This window comes from Lagopus muta, chromosome 7, assembly GCF_023343835.1.
Source record: "Lagopus muta isolate bLagMut1 chromosome 7, bLagMut1 primary, whole genome shotgun sequence".
Taxonomy (NCBI): Eukaryota; Metazoa; Chordata; class Aves; order Galliformes; family Phasianidae; genus Lagopus; species Lagopus muta.
Genome location: NC_064439.1, coordinates 31,234,740 through 31,253,677, shown reverse-complemented (window position 1 = coordinate 31,253,677; position 18,938 = coordinate 31,234,740). Strand labels below are relative to the sequence as shown.

Genomic DNA, 18,938 nt, shown 5'->3' with positions numbered 1-18,938 from the left:
AGAAATTCCAAATCTTTTGAAAATCTTCTACATGTGAAATTATGCTTCCCTAAGCATGACTCACGCTTTACCTTAGATGGGTATTTGTTCTACTTGGCTTAGGTGCAGTTTATACTTCATCTGTAACAATATCACATGTGGTTTGTGGTTGGTTTTCTTTTTGTTTGTTTTGTTTTGTTTTTTGTTTAAACCGAACACTTAGAATAGCTGGTTACAGCTCAGTAACAGCTGTTGAGGGCGTGATTCAGCATCTCCCATTGCAGCAGACACTTGTATTCTTATGAGATTTCTGCCTACCCTGCATCTGCAAACTCCTTGATGAAGGCAGTGTTGGCAAATAGGGCAGGAACTGCCTCTCTGAATGTGCCCTGGGGTTTTTCTGTGCTTATCTGTGGCACTGGCTGTAGCAGATGCTGTGGAGGAATGGGCATCAGTCCTTATCCTGAAGAGTTACAAAGCATCTGCTTATGTTTCGGACGCTTTCTTTAGTCTTTATCTGATAAAGGATGCCTTATGATCTGGTGTGAAAAAGGCTGCATTTAATTTTTTTTTCCAAGTTTGTAGAAACTGCATTTTCTGTTCCAAGTACACACCTTGCTTGTTGGCATACCTGAACCTAAATATGTTTCAAATATAGGGACTGACTTTGCTGCATATGTTTGCTATAAATAAGTTACTTTTCAAGGGTGGTTTACACAGCAAAAGTTCAGCTTGAAAAATTAAGGTCATTTGTTTTGAATTAAAAGATAAATAAATAAAAATATGATTAAAATACAAGGAAGAAAATTCTGGAATACCGGGGGAAAAAAAAGAGGAATTAATGAACTGTATCAACTGCAATAATGAAGTTAGCCAATGAATTGAAAGGAAAAACAAACACGCAAACAAAGCAAGCCCACAGTGAATTGGCTTTACGCCGTGTCATTAAATCACACTTGATAAAGATGAGATGTCTGGTTCAGGGCTTTTGCTGTAAGAAACTATTTTTTTACTCAAGGCCACTCTCTTCTTGCCCACCGAAATGCTTGCAATCTCTCACTGTTTTTTGGTTGTGTTCAGATAAGTTTTTATTTCTTTCTGGAGTTATATTTCAGATGGAAGACTTTTGAACAGTATCAGAAATATTTGTCAAAAGAAGAGGCACATAGCATACCTAAATCCCAAGTATCATTCTCATTGTCAGTGCACCAAAACAGTGTCACTGGAATAAAGTGTGCTGTAGCAGAAATGGGTACTTTGGAACAAAAGTAGCACTATACTTTGATAGGAGTCATCTCTGCATGCTGATGGGAAATGTGGAGGGCATCCTGGCTGGAAAATGTGAAGGATGGTGACAGGAGGCCTTAGGGAAATATAGGGAAATAAAGAAAGGAGTGGTAAGAAATTCCTACAGCTTCATGTTTTTGCGTTTAAAGCCATATATTGTGCTTTTTCCATTTCTGCTTTAAAATATATTATACAGACATTCAAATTAGGAACTGATAATAGGCTTTTGTAAAACATAACTAAGCTGAAATCTTATTTCTAAGAGCATTTCATTTATGCTAATCTTGTCTTGGATTTGCTTAGAGTTAAAACCCTCCATTAGGACTGAAATGCAACTCAGTTTCAGTGTCAGTGACTGTCCGTTTCTTCTGACAGTGTACTTGATAGTCTTTTCTCTGCAGTCCTGATGCAGGAGTATATAAATACCTAATTTATAGCTAATATAAATTCGAGTGAAAGTGACTTACTGTGCGTCTGTTCAGAACAAGTTTGAATATCTTGGGCTTTATCTTAGCACCCTTGACTTATGGCAGGCAACAGAACCAGCTGAGGAATGACTGAAGGTTTTGAAGTGGGATCTTTGTGAGCCATGGAGGTCAGTTGGAGGCCCTTCTAACAATGGGTCCCAGGGGATAAGGACAACTTCCTTCTGCAGGATGCCAGCTTGAGTGGGGATGAAACTTCTGCTCCACTTGTGCTATTCAGCTCTTTATCTGAGAGAAGATCAATTTTATTTTTACAGCTGTGTAACTATGCATCACTTTGTATTTAACTTATAGCCCAGAAGTCTGGCCTCAATATACTCAGTGTAATGTATGTGTTTGAAAGAAAGGCATTGTCACAGAAAAAATCTGCTCACTAAGAAAACTTAATTTAGAAAAAGATCAATGGCACTTTAACTAGATGATAGTATTCCTGTACAGGCATGTTTAGAAAGCATGTATATAAATGTTAATATAGCTGGTAATAAAGCTAAAATAATGAAATAAATTTATGCCTGAAGAAAGAATTGTGGGATCTGCTATGGAATGTACCATGGCTGGAAATGTTCTTACAAGTGGAATAAAGCTGTTATAGGTGCATTCATGTGAGGAAGGATGGGGCCCACTCCATTCTCTTAGGCCTAGGATTGTGTGACCAGCTGTGAAAGCACAAGTGATGAGTGCATGGAGTGAAGTATGAGTACTGTTCAGACTGCAGTGACTGAAAGCAGGATGCCCTCAGCCTCAACATCCAGATATGCTCTGTGTGGTTGGCTTAATCTTGCAGACAGTGACCTTTAATTGCCCTTCAGCCTTCCAGGAGCAGGCTGGAACTGTCACAACCGAGTTTTAGGCAGTAAAATTCCTGTCACTGGGCTGCAGTCTGAGAACAACATTCTTTTAAGTTGGGGAAGCTATATCTGAGATCACACAAAGCATCCTCAGCAAGTTTTTTACTTGTTTAGCTGCTGTGAAATAGAACAGCTTGTTACCAAGTGCTGGGGAAAGAAGACGGACCTTCTTTTGTAAATAATATTTTACTTCTGTCACAAATATTTCTTCAGTTTTGTTTCAGAGTACCCTGAAATAATTGTAGAAAACAGCATTGCTGACTTTTTTTTCTCCTGTTTACAGTTGTGATCAAGTCCTGATCCTGTATGTTACAGGAAGGTCAAATGGAAGGCTGCTTATAGTGCTGGATAAACTGGCAACCTAATTTGAGCTGTTCATTTTGAACTGGTTTATTTAAATTGCTACCTGTAAATTATCTTGTTTCCGTGCACATAGATGTGCCGACTGATTATTCTAAGTGGGTGATGCTCAAGTAATAGATCACCACTTGGCTCAGCTGAAGAAAAATTGAGCCTGCAGCATCACTGGAATCAGTTCTGATCTTTTTTTTTGTTTTGTTTTGTTTTAAAGAAAAAACATCTGTGGTTGATTATGTACGTAATGTTAATTGTCATTTTGCTGTGCTCAGGCATAACTGATGCATGACATAATCTGGATACATTAGCTGAGAATCATTAAATTCACATGGAAAGAAATGCATTTGTCACATGTATTTAGTTTCCTATGCTTAATGCATAACATCCAACTTGACAACTCCTGCACTTGGTGAGTTTAAGCCTCTTAAATTTGCCATGTAAGGTGGTTAAGCTACTGGTTTTAACTTCTAACGACCTCACACTTTTTCCATGTCCTGGCCTAGCTCTAGAGAAGTATTCCAGGTGCAGGAAGTAGGGCAAGGAGAAAGGTGAAGAGAGATGGAGCTGCATGAACAAATTCACAGCAGATGTAAGCTCTGGTTCGAGCAGTCTGTTGAGTCTCCAGGCAAATCTACTAAGATCTGTCTGCACAAGGGAGCCAGACCAATGCATCACAACATTTACTGGAAGCTCTAATTATTCCAATCGCTGTATACCGGAATTGTATGAACGAACTGTAAGAAGAGATGACAGGCTTTTCAAAATGAGCTGGTGGGCACCACGGGCAGAAAAGGCAAATTTATATTCAGTTTTCAGGAATAGTACTAAATTTTTGAGTAGATTGGTACTAGATGGGACATTGTATGAGTGGGAATATTATCATTCATGATGCAAGCAAAATGTGGAGTGTGAAAATTTAATGCTGCTTTGAGTCAATCTAAATGAGCTGTACTTCAGAGTGGATGTTTTGGGAAGCACAAAGATGCAGTCAGCCTTTTCTGGATGCTATTTAGAGCCTGGCGTGTGGCTCTCATTTGTCCTGCTTTCAAAATCTTCGAAAATGTAATGGTGCTGAATGGAGTGAAACATAGAAGAGAGATAGAAGAATCTTTTAAATCCAAGTAATTCAATAACTTTTGGGATACTTTATGCAAGAGAAAATTACTTGAAATGTGATTTGCAAGCTTCCTAAGTAAACTGGCATACTATTCCGAGAGAATATTCATACAGTTTATCAAAATGAAGAGACAGAATACAAGATCAGGTGCTTAAGAAACATTATGTTATGCTGTACTCTGTCTTGACTTTCGTCATCCTACAAAAGTATGATAACCACTCAACTTATTAAGTGAGCTATTCTTAAAATCTTGTCTCCAGGGTTTGCAAATGATACTGGAATGTTACAGGAGATCCTACTTGCTTTGTCACTGTTTTATTTTATAGTTTGGTTGTTAATTTGAACTAGTATAGTAATACCTAATTGGTATTGCATGGTAATACCTAATTGGTATTGTAAAATCATGGAGAACTGAGAACAGTCTTTCAATCATCTCACTCTGGGAACAACGTAGAAATGGTTTCAGCAACAACTGTCTTGTAGTTCTCCAGATTAGTTCAAGTTTTCCATTCTGGAAGATCATTCCAATGAGGGGCATCAGGGGGCTGGTGACTCCTTGTGTCCGGGGATGACACCCCTGGAACAGCGATCGCAGGACTGTGGGTTCCAATTGCCTCCCTGATTGCAGCTGGAACAAGCAATTGACTTTTTTCTTTTTTTAAACAGAATGGAAGTCTGGAAAACTACAATTACTGCTTACGTAACTTCTCCTAAAGTAATGCTTTCAACTGCCATCAGTAATGCCAGGAATTTTCTTTATGTTTCATGTAAAATGACCGTGTGAGCTTTGTTATGAGAGCAGGTTTGTGATGTGGTCTCAAAAATGAACATATGCATTTCCTATGGAAGAAGTGTTACAATTCTCTCTACTTCGGTAACCATTCACAGTAATTTTTTTCACATTCTTCTTCCAGCTCTTCACTTCTGAAACACATTTAGTTTTTTCACCTTTTCACAATGAAATGTATTGAACAAAATAATTCATTTTTAAGTGTTGTGTTGACCCTGTGTGTTACTGTGTATAGGGCATAGATATTCTTCTAGAAATAAAAGTGAGTTATGAAGATGCTTTAGACTCAGCAGAGTTTTTCTGTGGTCAAGACAACAAAAACTTCATATACTTTCAATTACAAGAGCCATTGAAAATACAACTTTGTCAAAAGTATGTTATGGCATAGATTTTGTAAAAGTGTTTTCCTCTTTTATGCAGTCTCTATTTTGTAATAGAAAGAAAATGTACTTGGATGAGGTTTCTCAGATGTTTTAACCTAAAAGTGTTGCTTGCTGAAAAAAGTGTAGAAAATAATCCGTGGAAGATGAATATTGAGCACAGGTAAGCAAAAAATATATAGGTCAGCCTGAATAAAGTGGGCATGACTGCTGTCTGTTAAGAAAACAACATTCAATATTATATTAATATGTTCTTTATACTACCTATTTTACTACTTGAAACATAATTTAAAAAATATATTTCAGCTCCTTCCTTTAGGAAATTGCTTCTTTATTGTCATGTTCAAATGTTTATTAAGTACATTATACAAAAACTTATGGAAAATGTCTTAAGTGTCAGGATGCACTTTATGCTGCACTACTCATAATTAAGCACAGGTTTCACTTATTTTTGTGCTGTAAGCCATGATGATTAGAAAAGCCAATAGCAACTGCCAGCATTTTAGTAGCAAACACAAAAAGGATTAGAGTTTGGGAAGAGAATATGGAGAGATAGGAGGTGAAGAACAGTGCCAGTGGCACCTTTCTACACTGAGGAGGTTTAAGGGGAGTCTGCCTTGTTTGTAAACACTTCTGTTCATTGCTTTTCCTTATAGTCTGTAATTAAAATCCTAGTTGTTCAGCCATAGTTCAAGTATAACCAACATCAAAAATGCTGTGAAGCAACCATGACACTAGTCTACATTATAAAAATCTTCACATTTGCTGTCTCTGTATCCTGGTTAGTGGCTGGAACTGAAGTGAAAAAAATGACTATGGTCATTAGAAGTAATAAATGTGGATTGTTAAGCTGTAGCACCCTTTCACTAAGCTCATATCAAATTCCTTGTAAGTTATTCATTCTTTCATGTTGCTGAGGCATCCTAATTAAAAACTCCAATCTTTTACACCTCTGAAAATGCTTGAGAATGGGATTGTAGCTGAAACTTTTTTGTGCGTGGAATTTCCTTCATTTTTAATTAAATTCAAATGGGATGGCAGTAGGTTGCAGCAGCCTGAATCTAAATGTAAGATTAGGGGCACAATGTCTTTTCCAGATCTGTCTGAATCAGTTGAAAATGATACTGCTTCCAGTTTCTCATTGCTGCCTACAGGCTGCTGATTACCATGCCTGTGTTTCAGCCAAATGAGCAAAGTATGTGCAGTACCCACTGTGACGATTGACTCTACACTGATGTTCATTATGGAAGGCTCCTATGATTTTATTTGTTTGTTAACTAATATTTTTTTTTTTTTCTAAAGGGGAAGTTGCTTATCTCCAAGAAAAGGATAGTAACAAATTGTTTGGGGGCAAGAATATCTTAAGCTGACTTGGTCTTTTTCATAGTGTGTAAGAATTTAAACTTTAAAATATCAGAGGGGGAGCACTGAGCTACTGTTGAGAGCTATGAAAGTTCTCAGCAGAGGTATATTAACTGGTAGCATTGTTGCTCGAGGGATGTCATATTCTACATTGAGATACTATGCTGTAGTTGAACGGTATAAAAAAGCTTGATGCATTAGAACTCCATAGATCTTCCTGCTGGATTGTCTGTAATAACATTAAATTATTCACAAATTTCTTTTTTTTAATTGAAGCCTCTCTTTTTGATCAGTCTCCTAACTTGCTCTTAGATTTTGTTCTGTTGTAGCTCTGTGCAAGTACTGACATGAAAGCACTTGCTGAAATGAACTTGTATTCTTCCCTGGCATGGCTTCTGCTTCTAAAGCTTTGGGTTCACTTTCTTCTTTATCAAGTTTAAAAGTTCTCCTACCAGCTCTGTTTGACTAGAGCTTTTAAAGTAATCCTAGGAAGATTCAGGTCTATCTTCAACAGCAGTGAACTGGAGGATGAGGTAGCAGTGGTGGCAGGGGCTTATATTGTTTTAGCCAGGGAAAAGAGAAATTTTATGGTCCCTTTCTTGAGTTTGATGTAGCCTTTTAGCCTAGTTGGAGACCTTCATCTCTTGCCTGCATCATTTCCTGCTGACTCAGCTGTTGCAATTGATTCTTTCCCCTGGTTTTCTTTGTTTGGGCACAAAACACTGCACGTAATCATGTATCTCACATCTCCCTCTAGGTCTCTTTCAGTTCATCTTTATTCTATGCCACAAGGATAGTATTGCAGAAAACCTGATCTGTGGAGCCTCTTTCCTGGCTCCCACCGTCAAGGTGTTTGTTACGGTCATGTATATGAATGACCAACTGTATAATAATGACTCATATATTAAGACAAACAGTGATACACATGTCTTCCAAGAGAATGATTCAGTCAGCAGCTGCTTCTCACTGTTCTTGTATCTGCATATGTGTACATGACGTGTTTCCAAGCAAAAGGACAGTCACAGGCATCGTTCAGTCTGTCCTGGAAGAGCTCCATCCCAAGCCTTAATATATTTAATTTTCATTTAAAAGAAACACATTTCTGTGTATGCTTTATACTGGCTTTTTTTTTTCTTTTTTTTCATCAAAAGGTCAGAGTTAACGAGCTCTTCCTTCTTGGCATTAACAGCATCAATCCTTGCACTTGTAGAACTAATTATCCTCAGTATACCTTCTAAATGTTAATTGTTTCTTGCAACACTTCTCTAAAGTGTCAAAGTTTGTTCACAAATTGCTGTGTTCAGAAGCACGGTGTAGAAAAGCGGCCCTCAACATAAAATGTTAGAGAAGGTGAACACTGATGCACTTACCAAGCCTGTTCTTTTGTCAAAATACTACACATCTTTGATGTTTCAAGCAACCTTAATATGAAAGACAGCCTGTAAAGACCTAATTTCTGCACAGGCTTTAGAAGAAAGCTCTAGCTCTCTCTGCAGCAATTTGTAAAATTATGCTAAGTTGATCAGGAAACCTGACTTTTCTGTAGTCCACAGTCATTACACTTGGTAAAGTGTGCATACAAACGTGTCTTTATCTGGACAAGAACTGAGTCTTGTTGCCATGGTCATTAAAGTTAATGAGATTAAATTTTTGAGCTAATAGGCCTACTTAGAAAAGAAAAACACTAAGGGTTCTCAAAATGAAGTGTTGTTTCCCTTGCAATTTCTTTCACTTAGGAATTGTGATGTACACTATAAACGTGTGACAGCATCATGGGAAATAAACAGGTATCTGCAAGGGAGAAATACTAAAAGCTTTTTTAGAAAGTATGTGATGCTGAAGTATGAAAATTTAAACACCACATCAAACAACAGAGGAGGCATGTTAGTCTCTTCTGCTCATTAAGGAAAACATCTAACTTTCTGCATAAGATTAGAGGATCTCTGGGTTGTGTTTGTTGTTCATACATACAATGTGACATCTTCCTTCAGGCCTCTGTTAGAATAGTTCTTGGGCTGCAAAAGCTCTTCTTCCAGTAATCCTAATTGCTGTTCTACCACGGTTTAAACCACGGGTGACTGGAGTTTGCTTTTCCAAAGTTAAACCAACTAAGTCAGCTGGTTTAATGAAACACATTACATGATGTCAGCCTTGGTAGATTTATGCATCTGACAGCATTATGTAGCTTATCAGGTCATAAAGAGACAGTCTGGTGCAGAATTATATGGATGCCTTCAGTGATTTCACAGAAAAGTAATGTATTCTTCCTGATGTAGAGACAGCATTGTCTTAAGATAGTGAGTTACTGCATGCTGGCAGGCTGACAAGAAGGCTCTGACTTCCAGAACACTGCCTATCAGAACTGAATCTAAGAAAACAGTGTGTATTTCAGTAACATTTTATTAACAATGAGTGTTGAGTTTTGTATTTTGTTTTTGAATAAGCCTGGAGAAATAGTGGAATATCTTTGTTTCGGTGAGCAAAGCAAAGTTTTAAATACCTACAGTAGATAACAGTAAAATGAGAGGCATCCGTGCTTGTGCCAAAGCTCTGATGGTAAGCGTTTCCTCTCATAGCAGCCCTGAGACCATTAGCAGATGATCTTTTCCAAAGATTTAGTACAGACTGTGAAATGTTATTGAATGCCTGCTCTTTTTCTTACTGAAAACAGAAAGCTTTTTTCTCACTCCCATTCCCTCATCATCCTTTGTCTTTGGGTTCCTGAAACCTTCTCTGCATGAATAGCATTTCCATCGTGAAGAGTCTCGCTGCTTCTCTATTACTTGAGGTTGACAGCCCTCCCAGCGCTCATTAGCACTGCTCTGTGCAGTGTGTGTGCTCGCAGCATAGCGTTTGATCACAGCTCAGTAGCTTTTACTTTCCTGACAGGAAGACTGTGGACCTGTCTGTTCCAGCATTACAAAGTGGCTCCTGCGGTCCCCAGGCTTGTGGCATCTTGGTCATGTGTGTGAGTTGTACGTGGAGCTGGAAGGGGGCACGTGGAACCCCATTCCTTCTGGCAACCTGTGCAAAGGAGCACAGAGCTGCCAGCCTGGCTCTGGGCAAGAATCCCTTCAAAAGGGGCTGGGGAAGATAAGGAATTAATTACTTAGGACATGGCTGTGAGCTAGGTCAGTTGTATTTGCAAATGCAGTCACATTCTCGACTGTGATTAGAAGCTGGGTTGAAAAGGTGGTATGGCAGCTAACCAATTAACATAATAATGCTGCCATTGCTAATACATATTTTGCGTAACTCATCACAGAGATTTTTTTATCATATCTGTCTAGAATATATACACAGTATGTTTCACACAAATGCAATCTCTCACATCTCCTTAGGGAGAGGGGCAACAGTGTCAAGATTAGATGTTTAAAATTAATTATGTCACAAGCAGTATTAAAGTCAATTTCAACAGTAGATATGATGGAAAGGTGATATTTTTACTTATACTTACATTTTAGGATGCATATTAACCTATTTCTAAATTTAAGGTCTTTCTAATACCAGGTACTGAATTATTTGCCCCCAGAGTTATTGAAAATGCAGATACTTGCTTTGCTTTGGGAAAGTCTGACTAGACCTGACATTGAAGCATGTTCTTCTTGGTGTCTTACCTGGAATACATGGTAGTGGATTGTTTCCAGGTGGTTGAGTTTGGGGTTTTTTGATGATTTTGTTGCTGTTGTTTTTATTTGTTTTCTTTATGCTTGGAACATGCAGGATGTTCTTTCACTAGGTGATGAATATTATACATGAAAAGTAATCCAATGTTAAATGTAGTATGTTTGTTCTTTGACTGGTTTTCTCCTTTTCCCACCCTGTGTCTCTTCTGATTACACAAGTAGGATGATTTTGTTTGAACTAAATTTTCCTCTCTTGGGCCATTGAGGTAGTATGATTTAATTACTTACTACAGTAGCCTCCTTAAGGAAGTAAGCAAGATGGAGCTAACTGTTCCTTTGCATCACAGAATACCTCAGAAGATAGTATATATCTGTGGCCAATGAAAGTGTCTGCTCAAGTGCTGTGATTTGTATGGTGTGTAGGACAGCATGTAACTGAGGGAGGGTCTCAAAAGCTTCCTGTTACTGCTACTTTACTTCAGTTGTTCAAATTGTTGCTTTCAAAGATAGTTTTAATAACTTCTTTCTTTCTTTCTAACTACTTTATATGTGCAAGTTTTCTCTCTCTGAAGGAGATAGCCTTATATATATTTATATATATATCTAAATATATCTATATATATTTGTGTGCTCTCCCTTTCAACAGTATGAATGTTACAGTAATTCAGGAATAGCAACTACCTTCCTAAAAAAGACATTTGCAGTAGCTGCACATGGTTTATCTGTTTGCCTATATATAATTCTTTCTTTTTGTTTTTGAGCCAAATGGGATTGTTGGATAGATTAAAGCTGACAGTTTGAAGTATGACAGAGAAAGCCATGAAAACGTTACTTGAAAAGATTATTGCTTTCTTTATCCAAGTGGACATGAGTGAATGTAACCTAATAATTTAATAATAGATACAGAGCAAAGGTTTCAGTGTGGATTCTTTTTTAATTCAATGGAAGTCACTGTGTTGCTTGCAGCTCTGACTTAGATTGCTGTCTTGCACTTGCTGTGTCTACATGACTTTCATCAGACTTTCTGTTGTTCTTGTTCTTCCATCCACAAAATCTCTATTGTCTACAGTGATAGTATGAGATGTACTTTTGATGTTGATTCAGCTCTGAAACAGCTGTCTTTTTCTTCTGACGCCATAACAAAAATAATTGCATAATGCTGATTTAGTACTGCAGACTTCCAGAATTTTCTAAATTTCTGCCTTTCTTCTTTTGTGAGACATGGGATTTTGTTGTAAGCGTATTGCTTTGAGAATTGCTGGAAGTGAGTTATGATGCTGAGAAGTCATTTTGAACCAGTGCAAGTCAGGACAGCATAGGACAGTACATTTATATTTTTCAAGTCTTTCTGTTGTACATATGTCTACATTTGCCTTAATGGATTTTGAACGATAAGTCTCCTAGAAACAGATAATAAGTTCAGGAAAGTGCTGTTTATGGGTTTAAGATACAGTAGCTATAAATAATATTTGACTCTCTCTTTTGTTAGTTCTTTAAAGTGCACCTGCTGAGGTCATTTGCTGGAGCAGTCTTGGCCTACTTTTGCTGCAGTTGACTCAGTAGAGAAGAATTAGGCCAATACTTAGCACTTGTGAAAATTCCTGTCCTAAATGTATTTGAATTTGCCTCAGCCTTGCACTTCTGATTTGTCTCTTTGGAACAGAACAAAGTAGCTGGTGCTATATGCTTCAGAGGATAGGTGGGAACAAGCATCATTAGTTCCAATGTCATTTTGTGGCATGGGGAGGAGCAGAAAGCAGTGAACCTGAAGTAAATGGATCGTAATGACCTCAAACCATGAGAGTCTGCTGCAATTTTAGCTTAGTTTGCATAATCCTGATTGTTATGCCTGCTTTAAAGTCTTAATAGCTCATGTACCTTTGTAGACTTCAGTTTTCCAGGTAATGTAAAATATGAGTCATCCTAGAAAGGCTCAGTCATTGCTACTGGCAGCCAGAATATGAGAGTCTATTTGGGATGCAGGATCAGTTTTTTTACACCTTTCTGGAAGCACTGAGTTGGTTATTGTAGAAGGGCAGCCATGTCTTCTTTTTTTCTTTCTGAGCTGGAAAGGAATTTCAAAAAGGAACATAAAACAGTTGCTGGAGGACACAGCAGTTTTGACAGATGGATTGGGGTCATGTTCAGTACTTATATATAATTTCATGTTCAGATTTGGAATTCTCGAGGTAATAATTTAAATTAGTGTGAAACATTAATAAAATATTAATAAGACTTTGGACAAATGGCACACATCATTCTTGCCGTCTTTGGGGCCAGTAAAAAAAAACAAAAAAAAAAAAACAAAAAACAAGCCTTTGTCCATGTAGTAAATTAATTTAAAGGAATACAAGAAAATTGGAAAGCCCTATTTTGGAAGTAGACTCTCAAAATACTTTGGGCATTCTCTGTCAGATTTATCCTACCTGTCTCCCACCCTTTGCCTAGGGACCCCAGGTTAGGCAACTGAGTCAACTCATTTGAATTCTAGAAACGTGCCCCTCTCTTGTTGATTACAAAAAGACAAATGACTTTGCCAAAGGAGATCTGAAGTGCTTGGCTGAGTGCCCAAAGTCTGTGTCTAGACCATATCAATGTTAGTGAGCAGAGCAGTGCAATAAAAGTGGGCCTTTTCAAGTGAGTCATTTGTGGTGAGTTGGCACACATTGGCACTGAGATAGGACTGGTCAGGATGAGCTTGAGTCTGGTGCCATGGACAAAGTGCTGTGATCACTGGATGCATTCCTGGAGCACATCTGCTGTCCTTTCTCCAAAAGGAATCTGGTGTCCATACTCTAAGACTGTCCTAAGTTTAACCCAAAATATGATCAGAGGTGGTGATGAGGAGGTTTGCAGAATAAGCGTTCTTCCAATCTGTTCTGAAATGCAAATGTAGCCACGCTTTTTTCTTTTTTTTTTTTTAGATTCTACAGAAAATAAATGATTATAGAAATATTCTAAACCCACCTGGATACCTACCTGTGCAACCTGGTCTAGGAAGCCTGCTTTGGCAGGGGAATTGAACTAGATGATCTCTAGAGGTCCCATCCATCCCCTACAATTCTGTGATTCTGTGATTCTTCTGATTATGTTTTTGTATTAACACTGGTGAGACCTCCATTTTATTTTTCCATTATCTTCAGCTTTGAGGGTGTAACAACCACTTTGGTGTGTTCAGATGGACAAAGGGGATCTTGTAATCTAGTTTATCTGGGCATATGCTCATGAGGTACTGATGACAAGAAGTGCGTTTTGCTACGATTTAGAGCCTGTTTTTCATCAACTGTGCCAATCTCTGCCAAAATGTCATGTAGTGAACAATGAATAACAGGTGCTATATTGATTACCTTAGTCATTTTAGACATGGAACAGTGAAGAGGACCATGTTAGCATCTGGATGAGTAGTGAACACTAGTTAAACTCTTGCTGTGTGGCAATTTTGAGGGGATATTTGAACTATGAGTTTACAGAAAGCTTTTTTACGTTCCTATCATGAGTGTTTGATCTCTGCTCATAAATAGAGATATTCCATTAAACTGTTTTACTAAATGCACTTTGAAACTAATTAATAAAGTTCTGCTTTATGTTTTCTCAATGGCTTAAAACTTTTAGGAGAGTTAGTCCTTGGTGAAATGTCACACAGAAATTTATCTTTCAGATGGGAAAAGTCCATACCTTCTCCAAGGCACAAGCTTCTAATCTCAGCAGTAATTTCAGTACAAAACTTGTGTGCAAGGCCTAAATCAGGTCTTGTTATCACATCACTGCGCTGTTCTGTTTCTTTTAGGTTCTTGCATCGTGATCACTGGCTTTGTGAAACAGCCTTAGCAGAGCTTGCTTTCTCACTTGATTTTTGGAAATTGGAGATTATTTCTACAGTACTAGAGGTCACACTTCAAGTCTGGAGAAGGGAAGGCTCAGGGGAGACCATATAGCAGTATAGCAGACCTGAAAGGAGGTTGTGGTGAGGTGGGTGTCAGCCTCTTCTCACAGGTAGCAGAGATAGGATGAGAGGTAATGACCTTAAGTTGTACTGGTGGGGGAGGGTTCAGTTTAGATATAGAAAAAATTTCTTCTCAGAAAAAGCAGTGCTGCAGTGGCACAGGCTGCCCAGGGAGGAGGTGAAGTCACTGTCACTGGAGGTGTTCAGGAACCATGCAGATGTGGCACTAAGGTACATGGTTAGTGGGCATGGTTGAGTGGGTTGACAGTTAGACTAAATGATCATACTGGTCTTTTCCAACCTTTATGATTCTATGGTTTGTTACTTTGCATAGATCTACTCTAGGGGTAATTGAGTATTTCTAAATAGATAAAATAAATGCTGAGAGACCAGCTAAAAAGAGAGTAACTTGGCTGAACTGTGACAGCAAGCTGTATTGCAGAAGAGGCAGTGTAGGCTGAAAAATGTCTTTGTTCAGAAGTTGGACACCACAGACTACAACACTTAGGAGCATGGTTAACTCCAACATAGTGTTGTTGCTGTCTTAAATGCAGCACCAGTTTGTCATGGGCTTTTTTGCTTGTTTGTTCTTAAGACAAACTAGAATTTTTAAAACAAAATATTTTGCTAGAGGTCTTCAAATAGTGCTTCTCTCTGAATAGGAGTTTGTGACCCTTCAAGAAAAAAAGAATGGATAACTCAACAACCAGTGAGCTTAGTTCAGGGCTTTTCTCACAGTGCAAGCAAGCAGGTGGGTTGTGAAGTAATGCCTCCCTGTTTTGGAAATTAGTTTTTTTTTACCTGTGGAAGTGTCTTACGTTCCTCAGTGATGGTTTTGCACTGTTTCTCCTGTGCGAATTCCTTGCCCAAGACAATAAAATCTGAAGTGAGAGACAATTCATAAAGCTCCTCCGCCACCCCAAGTTTTGTAAAGCATTACCCTTTTGTTATGTCCTCTGTTCCATTTTGAAAAAGTGCTGTTACCATGACAACTCTTGCCCACACTGGAAATCCATTATTAGGAGTTTCTGGCTTGGGTTTTATTTGCACATGCTGCAAACAGCACTGTTGTTAAACAGACTGCTGGTTGTTCTTCCAGTCACTGAGTTAGGTGGGTGATGTGACAATAGCTACAACTTTTTGATTGCAGGTAAGAGTAGTCATGAACAGCTCTGCATAGCCTCTTTACTTCTGTGTATTGCTTGCATTGTATGTTAGTTTTTCTTTACAATCTGAAGCCATGCTTACTTGTTTAAATTATCAAATAACTTGGAAAAATGTTTGGTTTTTTTTATTTACTTAACATCCTTTTTGTGAGACATTTGATTAGATGCTTTCTCCTCATTTCAATAATGTTTTGATCTTTTTTTTGTATATTTGATGTATTCTGTGTCTTTATTAGACTTCTTTTTGTCATTGGATTATGAATTTAAGTCTTAAAAATGATGCTTGATGCTGCACTTTGTCTTCTGCATAAATACTAAGTAATTCTTGCTAGTCCTGTTAGATAATAGAAAATTTATTGTGAAGTAATTTTTCTGTTAATTTCTAGTAGTGTACAGTAATGTTGTCAGCTTGCATTACCAAAGGCTATATTATGATTTCATGATTTGTTCTATGGGACGGCAGTAAAAGATTGTGTTGTATAAATTTGGCATTCTGTTTTTTTCTTTTTCATTTTAGGAATTTCTATGGGATGCAGATCATGCTACTGGAATGCATTTGGGTAAAGGATGTGTTCTGCATTTCTCTCAGGAGTCTTCCAATACATTTGCTTAATTACCTTTTAATGACATTCTAAGTGAGCTGATGTGAAATAAATGACCTTGAATCATGAGTGAAGAAAAAAACTTTGGTGTATCCCAGAAAATGTTGTCTCCTTCAAGAAGCACTAGCAGCTGCTCCTCTAAGCAGGGAAGTCGACAGGTAATGCAAGCAAACTGAACTCATTTACAAGATTGGCTGTTACTTTTGCTTCTGAATATTGGTGAATTTTTTAAATTCTGTTTTCCTATTTCTTGTTTTATTTGATCACTTCTTTGGTTTCTCTGTTTTTTGTGTGTAGTGTTTTGTTGGTTTTTTTTTAAGTTCCATAGTAGCATCTTGCTTTTAGTGAAATGCACTGAACCTGTTTTACAAATATTACTTTTAAAATAGCGTATATAACCTGCCTGAATAGCAGGCTCTTGTCAAACTGGAATGCTAACAGCAAATCTTTGTAATGAAATATTACTGCTGTGGAGGCTTGATCCTGAAATCCCAAGTCCTCCCTGCAAGATAACATTTCTGTGGTAGAATACTGGGTAACAGCTCTGCTTATTTCAAGTTTTCAGGGAAAGGTTTGCATGAAGGAGAATGCATTTTTCTGAAACTTGACATTGAAAATGTTCATGTGAGTGCCTGTATGCTGGTTGTTGTAGTAGAAACGTAGTTAAGAAAATACATATTTGTATAACATAATGCATCTAGATGCCTGATTCTGTATGAAAAATGAAGCCATACATTGTCTTCTGCAAAAGTGATCATTTATGCTATTCTTTCAACCTTATAGTGAAAAGCTGATTGTAAGCATTTGTACTCGATAAGTGAGACTGCTGAAGACAGCAGCTTTTGCATGTGGGCAAGAATTATTGACCTGTAGCACTGCTGAAAATCAAGCTTAAATACACTCAAACCATGCTTGCAAAATGATGAGCAATACACCCAATGTACATAAACTTTTATTTGTACAGATGCTACTATAGTGGAGCTCTTGGAGCTGCTTCAGGTTGAAATGTTAATTGGAATTGAGCATCCAAATCCCCTTACAGCTTTGGAGAATGCAGCTGCATGTTGAAAGAGCACCTGCTTTTCTGGGCCTTCTGACCCTACACCTACAGTCTGCAATTCTTGCATTTTAAAGTGCTGTGCTTGTGAGAATTGCTGTGCTCTTCTCATACACTAAGCAAGTAAATCCTTGCTTTCATGACACTTTTTCCTTCAACATTATTTTTTATATCCTCAGTATGAGATTACCTTTAAAGGCATAATTTAAAACATTTGGTATTGTCTGTTCCAACAGCTCCAGTCAATCATGAGCTATCACATAGTATTTAAATAATAAGATTTATATGAGCGTGTCTAAATCCCTTGGTGCATTACAAAGCCAGTACAATCACTGTACTTATGCAGGAGCAATTTATACAAGAAAATCACTTACTGCCATTTAACATGTTAGAATCTGTAGAAAAGCTGAGGCTTTTGATACTATTGTTGGTGGATCCCATTTCTTACCCATTTTGTTCTCACCTGTACCCTTTGGAGGAAAGGAATAAATCAGTAAGGTTTATTATCATCTTGTCTGTCCCCAGTGTTTTGAACCTTCATCATCTGTACAAAAATGCAAGGTATGCCTGACAGGTGTGGCAGATAGAATTTACTGTTTTATTTGTATTCCAGGTGCATCTGTGCTCCTTGTCAGGCAGATGGCTAAGTTGCTTCATGCACCTATCAGGTCAAGCTGAATGAAGGTGTAAAGTAGGTTGTTTCCCAGTCTATTTTGAAGGCAGTACAGTTCATCTTTCTTCATACCAGGCATGGTGATAAATATCTCCACTTTGATTAAAGTTTCAGTATTACAATTTTTATGGTCAGTCACTGCAGTACCAAGTAAGTAACTGGATTCTTTTGCATCTAGGCAACCTAAACGAGTCCAATGACTTGTCTATGTTTTCAGGAAGTGTTAATGATAAGCCAGCTTGCATGAGTTGGGGCAGCTCATGGGACTTGTATGCTGAGAAATAATAGCTAAGCAAGGCTAAAATTTTTGCTTGCTTGCTTTTCATATATACCCTGAAAATTTAGAAATATTTGTTTTTAGAAATAACATGAAATTTTTAGTGTCTTTATGATTTCTGTTTTTTAATAAAGACTTCTTTGTATGGAAGTCTTTAATACTTATCTACCCCTTTTCTTATTAAATATAATAACTTCCAACCTCATCCTATAGCTTTGTTTGCATCTGCTGAAGTGATCATGAGGTCTTAAAATAGTCTACAATGCTAAAACAAACAAACAAATCTACATTACAGTTTTTTTCAGGATTGTCAGTGTTGTATGGGAATTGTTAAATCACAGCCTGAAACAGTGATTGAGCACCTGGTGAAAGGACACAGCCAGCCCTGGGAGCACAGGTGAAAGCAGTTCATCTGTGCAACCAGAAGGCCTGGAACCTGGCTCCACCCCTCCTTAAGCCTCATGTAAGGGCTGGTTGCCATAAGGCAGGGATCTCTTCCAGGAGATCCCTCCTGGTGGAGAATTCAGTGAGCCCTGATCCTTGGGATGGGTAAGCAAACCTTTCTTTCTTTAACTGGATTGTGGCTATCATCCTTTTTTGGGTAATTTAGTCCTGGTTATCTCCCCTTGTGTTTCTCTGTACAGGCTTATGTGTGTAGCAGTGTACTGTTGTTCTTTATTTTATTGCCTGATGTTTTTTTATATTTTTCATGTGACTTTTTTTTTTTTTTAACATTGAAGTAGTCATGCAGCTTACAGAACAAACTGCTTTGCTGAGGAAAGCAAAGATTTAAATAACCTGTGCAGTACGCACTCTGGATGTTTACTTGAAAATAACTTATGTGGGTCTTTTTTCCCGTATGATTTTAAAATTCATTTGTTAATTATAATTTGCTTTGATAGAAGGTTTCAGTGAAAATTTTGATGAATGTTAATCTCTGCTGTGTGCAGAAAGATGGTCCTTTAGGTCTAACAAAGTCAATCTACTGC

At 37.8% G+C, this 18,938-nt stretch overlaps 1 protein-coding gene across 10 annotated transcripts in view; it reads left to right on the top strand.

Annotated features, from left to right (window-relative positions):
* OSBPL3 (oxysterol binding protein like 3) overlaps positions 1-18,938 on the top strand; it is a 90,555-nt gene that overhangs the window by 25,878 nt on the left and 45,739 nt on the right. For 6 of the 10 annotated variants that reach the window (XM_048950549.1, XM_048950545.1, XM_048950548.1 and 3 more), the window contains one exon: positions 15,858-16,100. In XM_048950549.1, coding sequence (XP_048806506.1) covers positions 16,008-16,100 — 93 coding nt within the window. In that variant the 5' untranslated portion in view covers positions 15,858-16,007. Of the gene's footprint in view, positions 1-13,155; positions 13,340-14,836; positions 14,926-15,857; positions 16,101-18,381; positions 18,499-18,938 lie in introns of those variants that run through there. The other 4 variants (XM_048950547.1, XM_048950546.1, XM_048950554.1 and 1 more) reach the window with 4 other exon arrangements.